The sequence below is a fragment of the Gymnodraco acuticeps genome, unplaced genomic scaffold (assembly GCF_902827175.1).
Source record: "Gymnodraco acuticeps unplaced genomic scaffold, fGymAcu1.1, whole genome shotgun sequence".
In the NCBI taxonomy this organism is placed as follows: Eukaryota; Metazoa; Chordata; class Actinopteri; order Perciformes; family Bathydraconidae; genus Gymnodraco; species Gymnodraco acuticeps.
The window spans coordinates 2,223,630-2,244,768 of NW_022990459.1; the positions used below are offsets into that span (position 1 = coordinate 2,223,630).

The following is a 21,139-nucleotide window of genomic DNA, read 5'->3' on the forward strand; positions in this document are numbered from 1 at the left end:
CAATAAATCCTGCAAAGTGTAATCTGAACACCTACAGTCCCACCCAGACCAGCATTTCGATTATGAATGTATTTTTATACAATCCTTCTCAGAGTTTTTATTTTAGAAGAGGCCATTGACTGTTTTTGAGAGTTTTATATTGCCTGATTCTTCAACACCACCAGCTATGACTGTTCCATCACCATTGAGTAGTTGCATGTTCATACTGATTTTCTTTTACCATCTGTTCAGTAAAATATCAGGATTTAACCGGATTTTGACATTTATCTCCATAATGGAGAGAATTGTACAAAAAAAAGGTATTCTCCACCTGAACCATTTATTCAAAGCACACTTTGTATTGTTTTATTTTTGTGACATGTTGTTGGAAAATGTTTTTGCTACTACTTCATGAATGTGTGAATGGGTGTGTGTACATTTATGGAAGTTATACTATGCAAATTGTTACCTCAATTTTGTTCTAGAAAATTACCTCAATAAATGAGAATATTTTTTCATTTTTCTACAAAAGATGCTGGTTTGGTCTTGTTCTCAGTTTGTATAGGAAGAGAGCCAAGGGAAGTTTATTTGTTAGCCCAAAATCTCAAATTCATATTTTAAAGTATTTTGCCTTTTTCATAAATTCATTAAAATGAGCTTTATTGGCATGAACGTTTTCCAAAGCATTAAAGGTCCCATGTCATGCTTTTCCGGTTATTACACGTCCCCTTGTGTGTTATGAAGGTTGTTATGCATGTAAACGGTCTGCAGAGTCAAAAACCCTCAAAGTAGACCCTGTAGGGAGTAAAACTCTTAACACAGAAAATACCTCCCCAAAACGCCTCGTTGGAGATTTCTCATGTTCTTCCTGGGCATCGTGACGTCTGGATACCCAGTAGCCCAGAGCTAAGACGCACCCTCTGCCAGCCAAGCATATACTGTTGGAATCTCAGGTTCAGTTCAAAACCGTGCTAACGAAGTTGCTAGCGTTTACATATATCAACTACAATGTCAGCAGATGGACTTACATGTTTCTCATAGCCAGTGCTTGAATTGGAATGAAAAAGGTGCCAGTACTCTAAAATCAGCAACTTTTTCAAGTCAATTTTATATATACAGCCCACAAACAAGAATTTGGCTACTATAATGCTGGTGGGTTTGTCTCTTTACTACTGTATATTTTAGAAAGGTTCACTGTTCTTAACATTTTTTATGATAGGCAGCGGATATGGCTAAAGCTCAGTAAGGTCAATATTAACTGAAAATATAGCAATCAAAGTCTAGATCTTCTGCTGAAGACACATGAAGCAGAGACCTTTCAGGTGAGAGCCCCTCTGGTGGTGTTCAACATTAATGACAAGGAAACAAAGCTCTGGTCAGAAGCATTTTTTATAAAAAGCTTTAACAAAATTAAGTATTTCTGTACATTTTGAATGCAATCTAACTTTCCAACTCAGAAAACGAAAAACGAAAAAGTGCCAAAAGTCTTCTCACATGGCTGAGCTGCTTTGCAATATACTTCACCACTGAAGAATACAAATATGTATAAAGTAAACTATGATGCAATCTAACTTTCCAACTCAGGAAAAATGATAAAGAGCATGAACAAAGAACATGTAAAAACAAATGCAAAATTTGCACAATCTAAAATGAGAAACTGTAACTGCAAGTAACAAAGTCTGAGCCATGGTAAAGAGTTACATTGAACACCAAGCTGATCAGATAACTCCCTGGTTGGTCTGAAGTCCTTCTATCTCCAGGATCTGTACAAATCGGCACATTATGCCAAAAGTCTTCTCACTGGGTGAGCTGCTTTGCAATATACTTCACATTGTTAGAAAAGGCTCCAGAAGGCCATGGGGACATCAGTATCAGGGGCTGGAGCTGGACAGGCTCTTTCATCAGCACTTCTCCTTCCCTTTGCCAGCCAGGACCTCACATACTGTTCCGGATTGAACTGTCCTAGTGATGGTCCATTACATTTAATGAAAACCAGGCTGGACAGTCGGCTGACAGAGAGAGCATTCCTTTTTGCAGTAAGGATATCGTTCATGCAGCTGAATGCCCGCTCACACTCACTAGTGGAGACAGCGATGGTTCGGACTGCTTTCAGTAGAGGCTCCATGGCAGCAGGTGTACGGGATGCCCTGGTTTCCTTGTATTCGCGAAAGCCCTGAACAGTCTCTCTTCTGTCCACTTTCAGCACTTCGCACAAACGTAGCACCTCTACGTCCCCATACTGTACGTCTAACTCCTCTTCAGGCCAACTTCCAGGATGGATAACTTTCATGTCCTGGATTAGCTGATTGTCCCGGGCCTCCCGGCCATGTAATGGGATTTCTCTTGTGCTGACATGAGAGGAGGTTGTGGAAGTCATTCTGTGTCTCAGATTCTCTACCATACTGCGGAAAAACTGACCTGCATGAATCTGTACAAGCCTGCCATTCTCACGCAGGGCAACACCCTTGAAGGACTTCTCAGCTAGAGCTGTATGAACTGTAGTCATGTGTGGGCCAGGCATGGTGACCATGGATTCAAAAACTCGTATTTCTCGAGTTAAGAGCCTATCTGCTGTAGGCAGTGTCATCTCTCTTTTTTGGAGTTGCCGAGAGAGGTCGCTGAGCTCTGTGAGCGCATCGTACATCAGTCCCAGATTGCTGACAAACGTTGCAGATGTGAGCACATCATCCAGGCCCTTGTACTTTGCTCTGTCTCTGGAATCCCTGCTCGTGTCGTTTGCAGCATTTGTGAAGTGATCATGAAGCACTCGGTAGTTTTCCCAGACTGCTCTGACGCTCCTTTCACTTGAAGCCACCCAGCGGATGGACAAAACACGCCCTATCACCAGGAGACGCTGTCCGACTGCTTGCGCACACTGCGCTAACTGCCTCTGATTTTTGGGGGAGGCATGGAACAAGGAATAGAGTTTGTCAAAAAAGATCTGGAAATGATTGAGCCCTGAGACCTCCTTGACCACATCCCCAACTGCCAGCTCTAGACGATGATTGGAGCAGTGCCACACAAACAGGCTTGGGAATTTACTACACAACTGGGTAGCAACGCCTGTTCTCTTCCCTAGCATGACTGAAGCCCCATCACATGCAAAAGAAACGAAACACTGACCTAAAAAGTCCTCGTTAAAATCTCTTCCAAGACACTCCATTAACGCCTTTGTGATGTCATCAGCCGTTGTTCCATCCAACTCGATCAGCTCCCAAAAAAAACGTTTCGGGCTCAGCATCAGCTAATGCTGAGCGTAGACACACAACAAGCACCGTTTTACCACTAATAGTGGTAGATTCATCGACCAAAACACAGAGTTTTCTTTGGTTTTCTGTAATGTCTTTTGCCATTTTTTTTCTTCAGCTCATGAGCTATGTGGTCGATGATTTCGCCACAGGTTTTATTGGAGTGCAAAACCCTGCCCACGTTCAGCCCATTCAGTTTCTGTACATTCAAATCAATTGGCATGTCTGTGAATGGCCGGCTATGTTTGCCAATTTTATATGCCGTTCGAAAAACTCTGATAGTGGTGTCTAATTCAGATTTATGCATAGACTGCACTTGATGTTGAATAGTTTCACGTGAAGCAGATGTAAGGATGTCAGCAGCTTTTACATGGGCTTGTGATTCTTTATGTTCTTTGATTTTTTTTTCTCAGGCTAGCTTGTTGTTTGCCCTTGTCAACACCGAAATGAGACACTGCACACTCACCCCATTCAGTTGACAGTTTCAGTCCTTGTCCAGTGTGTATTCCCAAAGATTTGACATCTCTGCATATCCGACATCCTAGCTTCTTATCTTTAAGAAGGAGCCATGCATTGGTCTTTGTTACGTGCCAGGCAGGCTGTGCAAAAATATTGCACCTGGTCCGTTGTCCAGCAGTCAGGTGCATCGCTTTGCCCGGTGTTGGTGGTGGCAGTTGCGCCAGCAGCAGCTAACGTTAGAGGCTCTGGAGGAGGCGGCGGAGCTAGTGCTAATGCTAATGCACTAGAACTTGGAGCAGGAGGATCAACCAAAGAAAGCTCCCCATCAAACACAATTTCCAACACAGGCACAGCATTCTCTGTATTTGAAGTTTCTTCCGGCGACAACCGCTGTCTTTTTGCACTTTTATTAATCCAAGCTAACATTTTAGAAATGCTAATTTGTGACGTGACTTGCTTTCCTTCTCTCGGGGGCGTGCCTGCTCTGTTCTATCACTCTACATAGCCACCCACTGGGTGGGAGTTGCACTGCATAAACACAACACACGTGCATCTAGGTATGTAAATTGTAAAGCATTAAAACATGGTTTTACTAACAGTTTTCAGTATGTTGTTACTTCGGCATTATTATTATTATTATTATTTTGAAACGTGTATTACTATTAAATCACGGTCAAATAGGTTAATTTTGACATAGTCGTTTCCACCACAGTATTTACATGGAGAAGATAAGCCCCGCCCCCTCTCCAGCACGTTCTGTTTGAATGACAGGAGTAAACAGCTGACAGCCGCTGTGAAACTCCAGCCGTTAGAGCGATGAGAATGTCCGTTCGGCACCTCATGACGCATCTACTGAGTACCGGGCGGCTGTATATATATATATGGATGTATAATACTATACTATACTATAAGAGTGTTGAGTACTGGCACGGTGCATGAGTACCGGAGTACCGCCAGCATGCCGGTACTGAGCAAGAAGTGCCGGTACTCCATGGGTCAGAACCAGAAGTGCCGGTACTGCGTACCGGTGAGTACCGGCCCAATTCCAGCACTGGTCAGAACCAGAAGTGCCGGTACTGCGTACCGGTGAGTACCGGCCCAATTCCAGCACTGCTCATAGCAGGAGAATGTCTGCATTCACAAACGAAATACTCATAGACAGTATACTCCGGGTGATTTACCCTACGGTCAGTATATTATAGTTGGCGTTCCTAACCGAGCTACCGTTCATAGCGTGTATGCTACCGAGATAAACAACGACGCAACCGAGAGGTAGACATGCTAGGCGAAAACATTGTTTTCATGCCAGCCAGCTACAATGAATGACCGAACGTAGCAGACTACCCGTATAAGATTGCAATTGTAAACACGTTCTTCCTAGCCTAATATGAACCACTAGCTTTTGTTCATAGTGGTTTTATTACACAGAACAAGCCATTGACACTGGGCTAACGAAGTTGCTAGCGTTTACATATATCAACTACAATGTCAGCAGATGGCCTTACATGTTTCTCATAGCACGAGAATGTCTGCATTCACACACGAAATACTCATATACAGTATACTCCGGGTGATTTACCGTACGGTCAGTCGCGAAACTTAATTACATTATAGTTGGCTTTCCTAGCATGTATGCTACAAAGATAAACAATGCTACCTATAGTTATATATGCTAGGAAAAACATTGTTTAATGCAAGCTAAAAATAATGACCGACACGTAGCAGACTACCGTATAAGATTGCAATTGTAAACATGTCACATGCTAGCCTAATATGAACCACTAGCTTTTGTTCATAGTAGGTTGGCATATTACACTGAACAACTAGCAAACGTAGGTCCGCTCAGAGCCGGAAAAACACTGTTAGACATGGGCGGTTGACTAATCAGAACAGAGTGCCCGAGCTGACCAATCGGAGCACACTGGGCTCACAGGGAGAAACGTTACGCTAAAATACGGGTGAAATACACACACAAACTTTCATCTTTCCTCATTAATAAGTAACTTATTTTAAAACCAGTTGAAAATATTCCCGCTCCTTTGACGTCCTCAAGATGCACGCGCTGTGCACAGCTGGTACTAATGACTATGACGTCATCAGCGGGTGCCAGCAACAACCAATATTTTGTTTTTGGTCGTTACATTTTTGGTTTGTAACACTAAAGTAATTCAAAAATAAATCGACTTTTCTCCTCCTAACTCTTATAACATTTGTATAAGCACAAACTGTATAGGAAAATAGTATACAAAACACGAACAAGGAAAACATGAATAAACAAAACAATCATTACTCAAAATAAAAGATAAACTATTAATGGTAATTAAATTAATTGGTTTATTTAAACCCCTGAAAACAAAAATGAAAAAACTAGCCCTGTGACAATTTTTTCCTAATATAACTTAAATCTACTTTTCTTTAAAAAAGAAAGAAAGTCATAATTAATAAATGGCATCTTTCTTTTTCATTATGTCAGAACATTGGACCTTTCTGACACATTTGAGCTCTGTAAATCAATTATCTTTCAGTGTCAATCAGTTATAGTTGTTAATATTCTGTTCTAAGAATGGTGAATAGGATTTAATTGTTTAATAACGTGACGTGGGCTGCACAATATGATCATTTTGAATACAACGATAGTACTTGAAATAAATAAACATATTCAAACATTATCCAGCACCAGGAAAAGAAAGGCAGACATGATCACATTTAAAACCCAACATACTTACAAATTAATCTGAACACAAAAGGCACCAATACAAAAAAGTAATGTATTATAAAGTGCAGCCTTCTAAAGATACTCTTTCATATAGCTCCAAAAAATATCTGAGTTCAACATCGCGCAAGTTGACATCATGATGACGTGGAAAAAAACAATATAGTATGCAGCCCTATAAGTGATGGAACACTTTATATTCATAGATTTTCAGGACATTACTGCATTCTTCCTGGTGCTGTGTAATGTTCCTGAAAGCCATTCGTATTTATTCCACTTGATAGCTAGAGCGAATCATGAATGCGACCCTCTCTTAAATTGACAAGAGCGGCACATATTCTCAGAACTTTGTCTATTTTAGCAGCCACGGTACGCGGGACAACCTGCGATAATATTCTGTAAACTTTCAGTCGTCTGATCGCTCTTTCAGCATGAACTCTTACAGATGCCATTTGTCTAGTGCATATCAACCATGTCTCAGTTGGCTGCCCACATTTTTTGGTGTAGAACGGCTTGGCCAAGTCAACATCATGCTTTAACAGCACATCTTCAATAGGAAACCCTCGAACTGCCATGACCTCATCTCCAGGCATCAAGTAGTTTAATATTCCTGAGTTCTTTGTTATGAATGTGTCACTGCATTGCCCTCCATACGCCGCAGAGATGAACATGATTAGTCCACACGGGGCATAAGCTACCTGGTATTTCATTGTGTTGAGTGAATCAAGGTTACGGGGTTTTTGTAAAAGGATCTCATTGCAGTCTAAAATACAAGTTAAGTCAGGGAAATCATCAATGAATTCTTCGGGCAGGTTTTCTTCAATAGTTTCTTTTGGAAGCCACGGAATCAGAGGTCGCAAAACCTCATCCAGTTTGTCAATCCAATAAGGGATTATTTTGCGAGCCATGCTTTGGGATATATGAAACTGTTTGCTAAAATCAGCCATCCCACGGTTGGTCCTTAGTTTCATTAGGGTCAGAAGAACTTGATCTCGCACAGACAGTGTAAATGGATTGGAGGCGTGTCCTTCCAGTGTTGACACGAGGATGTTAAATGTCTCTAGAGATACACCAGTGTAGAGCAAAGCATCCGAGTCGTTTTGTAGCATGAAGTACCCAATCTCGTCACACTGAGTCGTCTGATCATGCACATACTTAACGCCGACACTCTTGGTATAATCATGATCCAGTTGTGAAGGGTCCTCCCACTGTGTGTGAGCTGAGCAACGCTGTGGGGCAGGGGGATCTTCAGAACTTAAGATGCCAGCAGCATCTGAGATGGTCATAGCGAAGTCCACTGAGCAGCCTGACAAACACAATGTAAAAGAGATGACAAAACATAAGTGTCGACACAACCTGAATACAATAAGTTTCCCAAAGGTAGGACTATTCAAGAGCTCTTAGGCTAGATTGGTAAAAAAAAGTAAATAATAGAATAGCTTTAAATAATTAGAAGTGAATGGAATTGTGGATCGAATAAATTGCATTAATTAATAGACATGATCGCATTCAATATCAGCCCGCACAGCATACCAGTTTTTACATCTATAGTATATAAGGTTATATGCAAAATAATCAGTGGTGGAAGATGTATTTACTTAAGTAAAAGTAACTTGGTATCATAAAACCTAAATAGAGAAAGTCCTACATTCGAAATCTCTCTTAGGTAAACAAATACAAAAGGATAATCATCAAAATGTTCGTAAGGTATCAAATGTAAAGGACAGAAAAAAGTAGCATATTGCAGTTGACATTATGAGGTGGATATTATGGTTGCATTAAGAATGATGTAACTGTTGTTGACAAAGTTCTGATAAAAAAATGATTGATTCTACGACTTTCTTAGCTGTTATTAATATAGTGGATAATTAATTAAAAATAAATTCAGTGTAAATACAGTTTTTCAACTTAATTAAAAAACTAATATAATTTACTGTATTACCGTTTACTTTCCGACCATTTTCACCGTCTTGATGAACATTCATGCAGGAATCAGCAGGTCGAGACTTTTTCTCTCGGACTCCCCGGACTACTATCCTCCTCTTCGGTGGTGGAGGCAGGTCATTCCCCAGGAAGAGCTCTGGGTCCGGGTGCAGCACTGTGGGTCTCTTATCGACGAAGTGGAAGGAGCAAACGTACACTCTCTTTGGGCGTCGTTTGAGATTCAGAGCCGCGAGCCACGCCGCCTCTCTTTCCTCCTTCCGCGGCATGGTGTGCATGAAGTAGCGCGCGGGGCACGGACATTGGTGCCTAAGTTTTTCATGACCTAAACAAAATGTTTCTGCAAATTCCTTCAATTTCTGTGAATTGTTGCGGCAACCATGCACGGAACATGTCGACCCTGAGCTCATTTTCAAAAAACGTATTAGTTAGTTTAAAGTTGTTTTAAGTTCCTCTCGGTTTGTTGTTTTTCTGCTCGCTGCATGCTGGCTCGTTACCGGATGCAGAAAACAGGCGGCTTCTTCTTCTATGGTTTTACTGGCGGACTGCAACGCAGCGTTCAAGGTGCATGCTGCCACTTCACATCGGAACATAGAGTGGTGCAGTACCCAGATGCTTAAATACTTGTGATTATTGTCCATATAAATGTAGAAAATGAGTTGTTAAATGTATTTATGTCTGCGCATTGCACTTATCTAATTAGCCTGTAGCATGTTTTTTATAATATTTTTAAATTATAATTATATTGCAAGCAAAACCCTTTACTTTAACTCTTACTTTAAGTTCTGAATGCGTTTCCTCTGTAGAAATGTTTATTCAAACCGGAGATGAAAGACTAATTTCTAGCAGTATATAATACATTTAACCTCCTAGCTTTTTTCTAGATGTATTGCTGATGACTTCATTAGGCATCGATTGCTACAAAATAAATCAACACAGCAAATAATCCTGTAGTTCTGCATGTGTTCAGACAATGAGTTCAAATACATTATTTCTGCACTGTTAACTAGACAATGCAAGCAAGTTGAAGATATGTGATGGGAATTGATCACTATTTTGTTACAAATGAAAACTACGTAAACAATACATGTATAATCACTAATTGCTGCTTAAATCTGAACCAATAATCTATGGTGTGAAACTACGGCCTTGAGAAATGATCAATTAAGATAGTTTTAATAAACAAAGAAAAGCTGCTTTGACAAATAAAAGTTAATAACTTTATGATTAATGGAAAGATGTTTAGTATTGAGCTTTCTCATCTCACTCAACAAAGGAAAAGATTAGAGTAGATTTCTGATGAGAGACATTAGAAAAAGAAGACAGAACCTCACTGAGCAAAATCATTTTAATATTTTTCTTTTCATACAAAAACATTTTCAGGGAGTTCAAACTGAAGCATTTTATAATTGAGGAACAAACTGTGGCAGAAAACATTTCAAAGATATTTTAAAAATATCAAAGAAACGAAGATTAAACGGGCCAGAGTGCAGAGTTCCCTCCCGGTGTGACAGAAGCAAAACACAAAGCTGCAGATGCAGGGTGAACATTTATTAAAGAGCACCAGAGCTTTAAATGTTAGGAGTTGTCTGTTTGCAGAGATTTCCTGGCCATGCATTGGCCTAACCACTTCTTTAACCCATCAGTAAAATGTGTGCTTAATTTAACTCGAGCACTAAAGTACTGGAGGCTAAGAGTGGAGCCATAGAAAATGTTAAATAAAAAGGGAGGTATACCGTCTCTTTAATACTGGGGGTGCACTGAGCAGCAGCTTAAATAAAAGTTTGACAGTTCTTTTGTAAAATGACATCTGCAGGAAAGAATACTTCCCCTGCAGAACGTGTTGGCTTGTTTACGATTTCTTTAGCTGTGGGTGATGATAGAAAACTCAGAAAGCCAGTCTTTCTTCCTTGCAAGCTGCGAGTAGTGCATTGAACATTTGGCATCCCTCAGAGCTGCTCCGAGACGACCACATCCTGATCTACAAGTTTTCTTTTGTTTCTCTGGAGGAGGAGCTGCTAACGGGGAGGGGACATGGGGTGTGTGTGGTGCTGTTGCAGGTGGGCTCATCAGTAGTCGTCTCCCCGGCTCACCACCTCCTTGCAGGTGGGCCTGAGCAGGATGGTGTGCTCGAACTGAGCGGTGTAGCAGCCCTTGGTGTCGCAGAGAGGGGGGTAGGGGTCCACGATTCCCAGGTCGCACAGATTCTTCAGGGCCATCAGGTACTTGCTTTCTCCGTGGCGGTCCAGCCAGCGCCGGCAGAACGCCAACGTGCCGAAGTTCTCGTTGATGACGTTCAGAAGGTGCTTTGCTCTGGGGAGCCTAGAGAGGGAGAAAACATCTCTTATTTTAGAACAGGATTTAAACATCACAGGACTCAGTTACATTGTTTTAGATCAGTGCTTCTCAAACTTTTTTCAGTCATGTACCCCCTTTGAAACATTTTCTCAGCCAAGTACCCCCTGACCGACCCCGAAAATGTTTGATCGAAAAAGCCTATACAAATAATTCCAATATAGTGATGTTCCCTCAGTGTGTGATTTATTAACTCCTTTACAACAAACTAAGGATATTTTCATTTTATGCATAAAAAAATAAAATAATTTAAACAGATTTTTCAAAGGACTTTTTCAACTGAAGTAATATCTGTTTAACAAACCAATGAACACAATTATATATTGTGCAAAACTATAAAATACAATACACCAATTTGACATGAGGACCCCCTTGGTGGTTCTAGGAATATTTTATATAAAATTGTGTTTTCTATTTAACTTATTGTACTAAGATTATTTTTGTAATCATGCATGGTATTTTTTTAATTAACTTTTTTTTTAAATCTCACGTACCCCCTTGCAGTACCCCAACGTACCCCTAGGGGTCCGCGTACCCCCATTTGAGAATCACTGTTTTAGATGATGGTCTAGTGACCTCTTTGAACTAGGCAATGTGACCCGTGTTTTTCTTATTTGCATTTGGTGTGAATATTCTGAAATTTGAGGCAAGTGTGCGTTTTTAATTAGTTAAGGGTTAATAGATATTCGAAAAAGGCATTTATTAATCTTGAGGGGTTGTATCAGACGGTCAACAGTATACTAGCATTAAATAATAGCCACATGTTTTTGTTCAGGAATGCACCATGAATGCAGATTCTTACCTGATGGGAACGTGTCCGACGTCAAAGTTCTTCATGTAGTGAGAGCACTCCATGTCGTCGTGCACCATTCCTTTACCTGTGCTGCCAAATGTCTCAATGGCATAGACTTCTCCTTCCTACATGGTGCAAACAAACTATTAACAACAGGAAGACTGCATTTATTTTATAATGCTTCATTTGAACATTTAAGGCTTTACTCTCAGATACAGAAATAACAAACATTCCTAAAAAAAGGCAAAGATCTGAGCCATTACATCCAAACATGTAGTGAAGTGATGAAGATAATATAAAACTTGCCTCCATCCTAGTTGCTTCTCCTCCTTTAACAATGGGCACAGTCTTTCCTGCGTGTATTCTGTACTGACCGATTGAGTGACCGTTCAGGTTTCGGATCGGCTTAACTGAAAAAAAAAAAAAAAGGTTCTTAAATTAATAAACAAGAAATGTGGTAAATTATATATATATATATATATATATATATATATATATATTGCTGTAGGGCTGTACCCGAATATTCGACTATTCGTTCGTTGACCAACTATTCGGGTTTCAATTTCATTATTCGGATATTCGTTTTTAAAATTGTTTTCAATTTTTTTTTTAAATGTTCCTAAATGTATGCTATCAATAAAGGCGAATTGCCATATTCTTATACTATATTTATACTTTTGAATCGCACTATTAAAATGCGGAAATATATACAATCTCAGCCTGTGCTCCTGACATCGCGTTCACTCACAGTCACGAACGCAAACGGCACGCTTCACCTCGCTTCACCTCGCTTCACACACCTGAACACAAAATGCCGAAGACTCCAGCTGTGTGGGACCATTTTAAATTGGACGACGGTAAGAAGAAGGCAGTGTGCCAAATATGCGACAAGAAACTGGCCTACCACGGTGGCACAACAACTCTGAAAAGTCACCGGATGCTGTAAGTAGCCTAGCTTAGCTTAGCTGTTGTCAAGTTGCCATGATGAAGCTGCTTTATCCGCCGTTTAAACAGTAACGTTACACATGATAACATCGTGCACTTACTTTGCTTGGAAAATAGTTACAAGCAAGCAACCGAATAGTTTTTTTATATTAGTTTTTCAATTTGATCCGAATAGTGAAAATAATAGGAGCAATGTGGAACATCTGGGGCTAAGGCAATTATTGGCATACAGTTCGTTCATTTATTTTTCGTTCTTCATTTATTTAAATACTGTTTACTGTATCGGTAACAAGTGTTACCCTGTTAGGCCGACTGTTACGGCTATGTTATTAAAAGTATTGTTGTTATAACAGAAATATGTGTTTTGTATCTTCAGGTTGTAAAACGTTATAATAATAATAATAGATTTAATTTGTTAGCGCTTTTACAGGTGCTCAAAGACGCTTTACAGATATAGTGAAGGGAAAAGAAAAGGAAGGAACAACAAATAAATATATAGTTAAAGTCAAATAATACAAAAACAATCACACATTAAAAGCCAGATTGAAGAGACGGAATTTGGAGCCAGATTTGGTCCCCGGGCGCTGCACTGCGGCTGGGTTAAATGCAGAGGACACATTTAGTTTAATGAGCGAGTACTGAGACAATAAATAAATATAAATCGTAATAGTATGCTCTTTCTGCGCTTCTGCTTAACAGCGTGTTGTCAGGTGTCTCGGAGCGTGTTAAGAACATTTTTTGAAAAATAAAATGTTTATTAAAAAAAAAAGAAATCTTTCCGCACCGAATATTCGCTGCTGATTACTACCGAATATCCAGAGCCCGAAAAATGGTATTCGGGACAGCCCTATATTGCTGCGTGCATTAATTAAGATCAGGGGGTTTAACTATTTATAGAAAGTAATTTAGACTCTTCTTATTTCACCAGCTGTTCATAATGACTTTGAAAAAAATTGGGAAAAACAAAGAAACATAACGTTGGGATGGTTATTTGTTCAAATGTTGTTTCGGTTTGTAGACACGATGTAGAAGTACGAGACTTTATCATCAGAGAAATAACATTAAAAGGACTGTTTGGAATACTGACCAAAGTGTGCTCACAGTAATTGAGTGTGTAATAAGAAGGTACCTTGGTATGTTTTGCCATCAAGCTCCACCTCATATGACTCCATCACCTCCTGAATGGCCTCTCCAACATCACACAGACGCACATCAATACCAGCGTTCTGCAACAAACAAACAGGAAATCATGAGCTCCAGGTCAAAACAGATAATATCAGTGAGGTGCGTTTGTGTTCGTCATACTTTAATTCCAGTATTGGTAGCATCTTTCACTGCCTCCAGCAGCTTGTCATACTTTGGATTAAATGTGACAGTGAAGGCACAGTCAATGATCCGCCCTGAAAGTACACAAAGAAGAAAGAAAACGTGTTTTAGTTGACGTTTTCTAAGTTTAGTTTTAGTATTCCAACATCAGCAGAGCAGATGGAAGATGTCGTGTTGGCTAAAGAAAAAGCGACATTTTCCAGAACCTTTGTCTGAAGAAAAAAGTTATGATACAAAATGATATTTTTTTATCTCAATATATTGAAGTAAGCAGCCTAGAGTTTGTAACAGCATAACATGACTTATATGGACATGAGATCACAGCTAGATAACCTTAAGAGTGACTGATGTTGCCATTTTTATTTGACCAAAAGGATATGCATCTCGTCTGAAGTTGCATCACTGGTACTTAACCAGTTGAGTCCCAAGCCTGTTTTTCAGGCCTCAGGCTCGAAAATGACATTCCCAGAACAAATGCCCATACCTTCACTTCTAAAAGGGTCAATGAATCATCTTGTTTCTCAAAGTAATCATAAACCTGTGAGTTGGATGTAGAAAAGTCAGAATACATATTTAATTTTTTTTATTTTAAAGTAAATTCAGATTGAACATAGTAAAAAAATGTAAATGATTGTGTCCGTCCAAAAATAAAACATTACTTGTAGAGAAACCCGCCCTTGAATGATGGGAAAGTAGGAATCCAAACTATAACATATAATAAGTACCCTGTATCAAGATTGATGCAAAACAAGTGACACACCCTTTTTGGGTGCATTTTCCATATCTCTGGCCCCCTTCGTCGATTTTGATGTTTGACACCTCTTTTGAACCGTTAGAGCCAATAGAATCGAGGGGAAGTTCCTAAAATCCATCTAAACATTATCCATTGGTGAATAGAGTGATGCGTAGCCAGAATGCCCAAAACCGGAAGCTGTCATACACTCTCGTAACAGCTAATATGAAATCTCCGTTATTGACATAAATATGAAGATGGATTATCAGTAACACATTGGATTAATTTATGGATTAACCTTCAGCAGCGTTTTTATGCCAATGAACACAACTTTTGATCAGAAAACAACAACGATAAGACGTGTTTAGCCGTTTTGGCTCCGTAAAGCTCATTTTGTTGTTGTTTGTTGTCGTTTCACCGCGAGTTCTGATCGCTCGGTGCAGATCCGATAAGTAATAAGGGTATTTTACCATGAGTTCTGTGCAAAGTGCGTTAGCATTTTTTTCGCTCAGGGCTAATTCAGAGCCTTTGTTATTACCCTTTTGTTTCGTTTAGCTAGAAATGGTTAATATTGTCTGATAGCTGAGTTTCTTCCCGTTAAGTGGATATGACACATTCATAGTTTGTTAAATGTTAAGAAGCCCTCAGACGCTGTTTCTTGCAAGATTTAACTGGTTAAATCCAAATCATTGTGCACTTACAACAACGATAAAACTTGAAAATGATTACCAACTCAAACCATCACGATGAACTACCCATTAGTACCAAGCTTTAAGAGTCTGACAATTGATTTCCATTCTGTACAGTAATGGCTGAAATGTCTTTCCATATGGATTCAGAGTGCATCACTTATCATCATCAGCACAAAGTGTAACTCAAGCAGCTCTTAGTTCCCGCGGTACCGTTGATGTGTGTGCCGAAGTCGATCTTGCAGACGTCGTCGTACTGCAGCACGGTGGTGTCTCCGGCGTTGGGGGTGTAGTGGGCAGCACAATGGTTCAGGGAGCAGCCGGTGGGGAAGGCCAGGCCGGCGTTCAGACGGTCCTCTTTGATCGTCTTACGGGAACAGTCCTCCAACCGCTCACTGGGGGCGGGAGGGGAGATCAATTAGAAGTGGAAATAAAGAAATATTCATTGGGGAAATTAGCGAAAGATGCAGCAGCTTGGTTCTCCCAATGTTGAACATACAAAAGGCTTTGGCTAAATACAAGGTGAGGTCTCTCTTTAGATACAACTGAAACAAATAGCTTAAATGCCACAGCTGCAGTTTTAACTTTTAGCAGTGCTGGCAATACAAAAACTCAAAATATTAAAGAATGTTGGTGTAAACGATTAAGTTGAAGAGCCCAGTCTCACCAGATTTCAATCATGGTCATGCCAGGCTTCATGAAGCCGCGGACGTGCTGCCGGACCTGTCTGTGGGCCTCGGCCGCCTGCCTGAAGTCGTTCCACACCTCCTCGTTGGCTTTGTCCATAACCCTCTTCTCCTCACTGGTCGTACGCCACGCTGCACTGCGACTGAGAGGAGAACACAACAACTCATTAATTTTAGGCCTCAAGAGAAGAAGATGGCTTTATTAGAAGTGGAGCATTGCTGGACAGTCAGAGGGGAAGTAAACATAATAACACTGCAGGTAGGAAATTATTTTACAACATAATAAAAAAACAACACTCCTGACACCTCCGGCCCATATCATCTGACCAGGGTCACCGAGTTCATCTGCACAGAGGCACACTGTAGCTCTGTACACAGTTCCAACTATATCACAACCAGTTTCACATTTACATTTCATAATTGATCAAAAAATAGAAGTGACCTGCATCAACAGATTCATAAACGACTGTATATTAAAAATGGTAGTGATGATTTTTGAAGAACTTTTTTAGTTTTTTTTAGATGACCTGCAATGACTAGCCTCGGATGTTGTTATGAAGGAGCACAATGTACGTGAAAAATGCTTTAAAAAGGAAGATAAAAGGGGGAAAAGAGAGATAAACAATACGAATGGAGAAAGCACGATTGTGTACAAGAGTCAAAACTGCAAGTGAAATGTATAAAATGAAGAAAAAGAAGGAAATTGGCCCAAATACTTATAGAGATGTGTGTGTGTGTGTGTGTGTGTGTGTGTGTGTGTGTGTGTGTGTGTGTGTGTGTGTGTGCTATTCTTACCCATCATGTAAGGTGGGGTATTCACACTCCTGTCCAATGGGGAATACTCCACTTGGAAACAACTCACAGATGGGAACAGATGGAGGATCAGTCTGAGTTTTGGCTGGAAAGAAAAGACAAAACTTCATCTTGGGAAAGTAGTTCTTCGTTTTGAGAGAGGGATTTTCTTCACAGCACTGCAGCATTAAATAAAGCTTAACTCCAAACATACTTTTCTGCAGCATTGACTAATTTAAATGTGGTCAACTTACGTCCTTTCTTCTTCTTTTTCTTCTTCTTCTTTTTCCCTGCTGAGTTTTCTCCATCCTCTCCATCTGTTTGATTGAAGATATGTCAGTTACGCGAACCACCAAGTGTAAAGCTCACGTGATGCATGAATATATTGTTTTAGTAGGAAGATGATGTGTGTGTTATCAGGTGAATTAGACAATCACCTTCCTCGCCATCCTCCTCTTTCTCTTCTATCGCCTGCTTCTCCAGCTGTTTGCTCACATCGACGACTCCATCAACCTCCGCCTCAGCAACTGCAGCAGCAAAAAGATCATCAACAACGAGTACAAATAAACACAAATGAAAATCAAGTTACAGCAGTCAAAAAGCTTCGGTAAATCAAAGTTGAAACAAGGAAAATCCCAGTAATAAAACCTTGGAATAAGAATAGACAATATTGAATGTATTGTGGAGAATCTTTTGTGCATTAATTACTGCTTTGTCAAAGTGGCAGCTTCTTTAACTAACCATTATGGATTTAACGTGTAACATAAAAGGAGTCAAAACATGGCTGATTCAGCTGCAAAAAGGTGAGCTTACATATTATTAGATGACAACTTGCTTTACCACAACACTACACACAACATGTCACTTCAGCCCAAAATGCAACACATCTCTCAGGTTTTTTAAAGGGTGTAGTACTCCCTGCAAAAGGAAGATAAGAACTAAGACAGCATCCCAATATTGTTTTTAACAGTGAAGTATTTGATAGATTAACAAATAATCATTAAGTTTAAAGAATGTCATAAAACAGTGATATTTCACTTTAATTTAGTAAAGGTCCCATGTCATGGCCATTTCTACTGATCATAATTCCATTGTTGAGGTCTACTAAAATAAATGTATATTGTGCAATTTTCCAAACTCACATTGGTTTCTCATACAGCATCTCTGTATATATAGTATGTGTATTCCCTCTCTGTCCTAAACGGCTTGTTGGAGCTCCTGCCCCCCCCCCCCTCCCTATGAGCCCAGTGGCCTACTGCGAGACAGTGAGACACAGCGAAACCCAGCCCGAACACACACACACACACACATCCGCAGTCTTGCCGCGTACCACCGTCTCAGGGAGGAGAAATCGGCGGAGCTGCAGCTGAGAAAAGATTGAGTGTGAGTGTGTGTGTGTGAGCGTTAACATAACGGCTCCGCGGACGTAACGTAACGGCTCCGCGGATTGGTCCCAATGCGTCCATTTGGGTATGGGCACGTCACTGTACCCAGGAAGAAAAAGAAAATCCCCAACGAGGCGTTCTGGGTCAGCATGGACAGATATTTTCTGTGTTAGAGTTGTACTCGCTACAGGGTGTACTTTGAGGGTTTGTGACTCTGCAGACCGTTTACATGCAGAAAAAGCTACATAACACACAAGGGGACGGGTAATAACCGGAAAAGCATGACATGGGTCCTTTAATCAAAGTCCAAGGTAATTTCTTAAAAAATGTCTTGTTTTGTCATTCCTACACCCAAAGATAAAGAGTTGAATGTGATATAAAAACAAAGAAAAGCTTAAGTTATCCAGTTATCCATATATGTCATAGGCGATAGATTTTTTTGTAGATTAAGCAATTATTTTTCCGAAATAGGTTTTTAGGTAAGTATTATTTCTAAATATTTTGTTATATAACAAAAGCATTTACAAAATATTATAATTTTTTTTTAATGTTCCTGTTTTTTTCCCCTGTAAGCTCTGCACATTAAACATTTTGTAATATATCTCTAAATAGCAGGTCCTTTAATTGAGTTTGCTCTGCAAGTGTGTTGTTATCAAAAGGTGAGTAAGTTTTGATGTGGTTGATTTATTTAGAGATTCATCGGGTGAAGTATGACATAACAACTCTGGCAAACGAGGAATTACGAAACAGAAAAACTTGGCTGAGGCTCATTGCGGTCGGCGAGGAAAACAGTAACTAAAAAGGGTCAGTTAGATAAGCAGATGATTGTGTTATCATCAAAACAAGCAGTTAAGTACTTTGAGTATCAGCAGTGTTAAAAGTCACGGTTCCTGGCAGAAGCCCGGCGTGTTTTATAAGGCCTGACAGCAACACACCACCCACACTGCCCTCAACCCGCATGGCTAATGAGAAGCACCGTCATGTCACACATGTTCCAACACTGCACTTCCGGCGTGACTTTCAAAATAAACGTAACATTTTGGAGAGGGATCTTTACGAAATGATTACAAATACAATAAATGGCATGCAAGGTATGACTAGCAATAGTTAGAGATTGAAAATCTTACCAACAATATTTTTCATCTAGTTATAGTCCATTGACACTCCGCTTCAACCATTAGAACTCTGGTACAAGGATTACTATCTGGTCACTACTATTATTTGGATTTACCTTTTTAAATATTGTTGTATTATTATTATTTAAACAAATGAATAGTAGTCAGTGCTCATCATTTTTTTTAAACGATTGTATCTTTGATCTGGCGTTTATTAGGGATTATTTCTTACTGATATTTGTTATCTAACATTTAATTTTAATTAAATTTAAGTAATACAAAAAAATATGTATGCCATTAATGAGTGTCTCGATGAGCAAGAAAAATATATTTAGGTTCTCTGGTTGTCGCTATATTACTCTAACTGTAGTGAAGAAAGAGATAATAGCACTGTTTTTTGTAGGTTATGAATTTCATCCTACCCTTGCACAACAATTCACATTTACCCAAATAACTTAAAACAGAGTCTTACATTTTGTATTCAAGTCAATAACCTTTCACCATTCAATCCATAAAAAATAACAAGACAAACGTTTTCCATAGGGGTTGTGTCAGCCTTTAATTTGAAGGCACCTTTCCGTCACTTCCGTGTTCTGGACGGGTAACTGCGGCTAACTTAGCTCGACTACTTGCTAATAAGTAACATTAGCTCTGCTAGTCTGTTAGCCCCTAACTGAGCCGACCTCACCTGTCGTTGCAGACTTGTTCTTCTTCTTCTTTTTCTTCTTTTTTTTCACTGCCTCCCCCACGGGCTCGGCCTCCTCAATTTCCTCCGCCTCCCCGTTCAGCTCCCGTTCAGGGACGGGTTTCTCCTCCGCTACCTGCTCCGCCACTACGTCCGCCATGATCACAGGCGCTGCTGGAAAAGGAAGCGCAAGGCACTGTGGGAGTGCTGTGTGTGGAGCTGCCTTCAGGGACACTCGGTTATAAATGTTTTTAAAAATACATGTTCTCTTCTGCTTAGGGTTACATTTTCAAATAAGGAAAATAACGGTTTAGCTTTTTTTTTGTCAGATATTTAAGAACATTAATCACGTAAGCACAATATATACTATAACAATTACGTGTGAATTTATTGTTACATACGTATAACAATCAAAACATGCTTTTTACTTACTAATTGCATTTTTAAATCCCACTTTATTACTGGACTTCTAAATATATTAGTCCTGAAATCGGAGCTTGATGTGAGAACCTGAAGGCAGCACAAAGTAAAACATGCTGAATCAGCTGAATGGGAGCCTGTGCACTGAATAGTGATCCTAGTGAGGGAATAACCTATGAAGAAAATAAATTAAATGCACTAAAAACAAAAATACATCTTATGTACATTTTAAATATTTAAGTGCAACATTTACCAAGCAAAAATTAATTTAAAAAATATGTGATCTGTGAGCAAAATAACTTATCAACTCTAAAGCAGTGTCTAACATTATATATATTAAACTATGTTATGCAAAGTAATTTTTACACAAAAACATCTCCTAATAAAATCCTTCAATATTGCTAGAAGCATCTGTCAGTCTGACCACTGACCACTAGGTGGCAAAGCTTTAACAGTAAATAATCGAATAAAAATGATTTCTTTAATATAGGTGTGTAATTATTTATATTTAGAAGCATTTATGCCAGAGGATGCACATTTGCACAGAGGACATTTTCAGTGTGGACGGCTTTAGTCTTATGTGCTGATTGCCTGAACTTAAATCTCAAAGGGTATAGAGTTACTGAAATATGTTGTTTCCCTTCTTAGGTGAATGCAATCCCATAACTGGGGCACTTACATGTTAAGTCTTTAGTCCATGAGGTCTCTGTTTAGGTCTCCAAAGGCAGAAACTGCTTTAAAGTGGAGCAGCAGCTGCTGTGGGTGAGACAAATGCAAAATCCCACAAAACAGATCAAGTAACTCACCCAACCTGTTTCTCTTTCACTAAGCGTGAGAGCCTCTGAAACATGAGCGTCAGAAAAGACTTCAGGATA

General features: G+C 39.7%; 2 protein-coding genes across 2 annotated transcripts; both read right to left on the reverse strand.

Annotated features, from left to right (window-relative positions):
* Window positions 1-6,250: 6,250 nt before the first annotated feature.
* Window positions 6,251-8,828, reverse strand: si:dkey-56d12.4 (uncharacterized protein LOC799220 homolog). Its single transcript, XM_034225849.1, has 2 exons — window positions 8,342-8,828; window positions 6,251-7,705 (listed from the first exon to the last, which is right to left on the reverse strand). Exons 1-2 carry the CDS (start codon window positions 8,748-8,750, stop codon window positions 6,684-6,686), a joined length of 1,431 nt encoding a protein of 476 aa, XP_034081740.1. The 5' UTR covers window positions 8,751-8,828; the 3' UTR covers window positions 6,251-6,683.
* An 841-nt stretch (window positions 8,829-9,669) lies between these two features.
* Window positions 9,670-20,041, reverse strand: LOC117552498 (methionine aminopeptidase 2-like). Its single transcript, XM_034226010.1, has 11 exons — window positions 19,848-20,041; window positions 17,097-17,186; window positions 16,914-16,976; window positions 16,663-16,765; window positions 15,849-16,010; window positions 15,395-15,576; window positions 13,739-13,833; window positions 13,563-13,659; window positions 11,795-11,898; window positions 11,498-11,613; window positions 9,670-10,662 (listed from the first exon to the last, which is right to left on the reverse strand). The coding sequence occupies exons 1-11, from the start codon at window positions 20,002-20,004 to the stop codon at window positions 10,410-10,412; spliced, it is 1,422 nt and encodes a 473-aa protein (XP_034081901.1). The 5' UTR covers window positions 20,005-20,041; the 3' UTR covers window positions 9,670-10,409.
* Window positions 20,042-21,139: the final 1,098 nt, after the last annotated feature.

Bases quoted from the DNA above. Each gene is read 5' to 3' on its own strand.
- LOC117552498 (XM_034226010.1), bottom strand. From the start codon at position 20,004: ATGGCGGACGTAGTGGCGGAGCAGGTAGCGGAGGAGAAACCCGTCCCT. The intron at 11,614-11,794 runs GCAAGTTTTATA...TGCACCATGTAG, and splicing joins GAGAAGCAACTAGGATGGAG to GAAGGAGAAGTCTATGCCAT. The intron at 10,663-11,497 runs GTAAGAATCTGC...CTCCCTCTCTAG, and splicing joins GTCGGACACGTTCCCATCAG to GCTCCCCAGAGCAAAGCACC.
- si:dkey-56d12.4 (XM_034225849.1), bottom strand. From the start codon at position 8,750: ATGAGCTCAGGGTCGACATGTTCCGTGCATGGTTGCCGCAACAATTCA. The intron at 7,706-8,341 runs GTAATACAGTAA...TGTGTTTGTCAG, and splicing joins AAATGGTCGGAAAGTAAACG to GCTGCTCAGTGGACTTCGCT.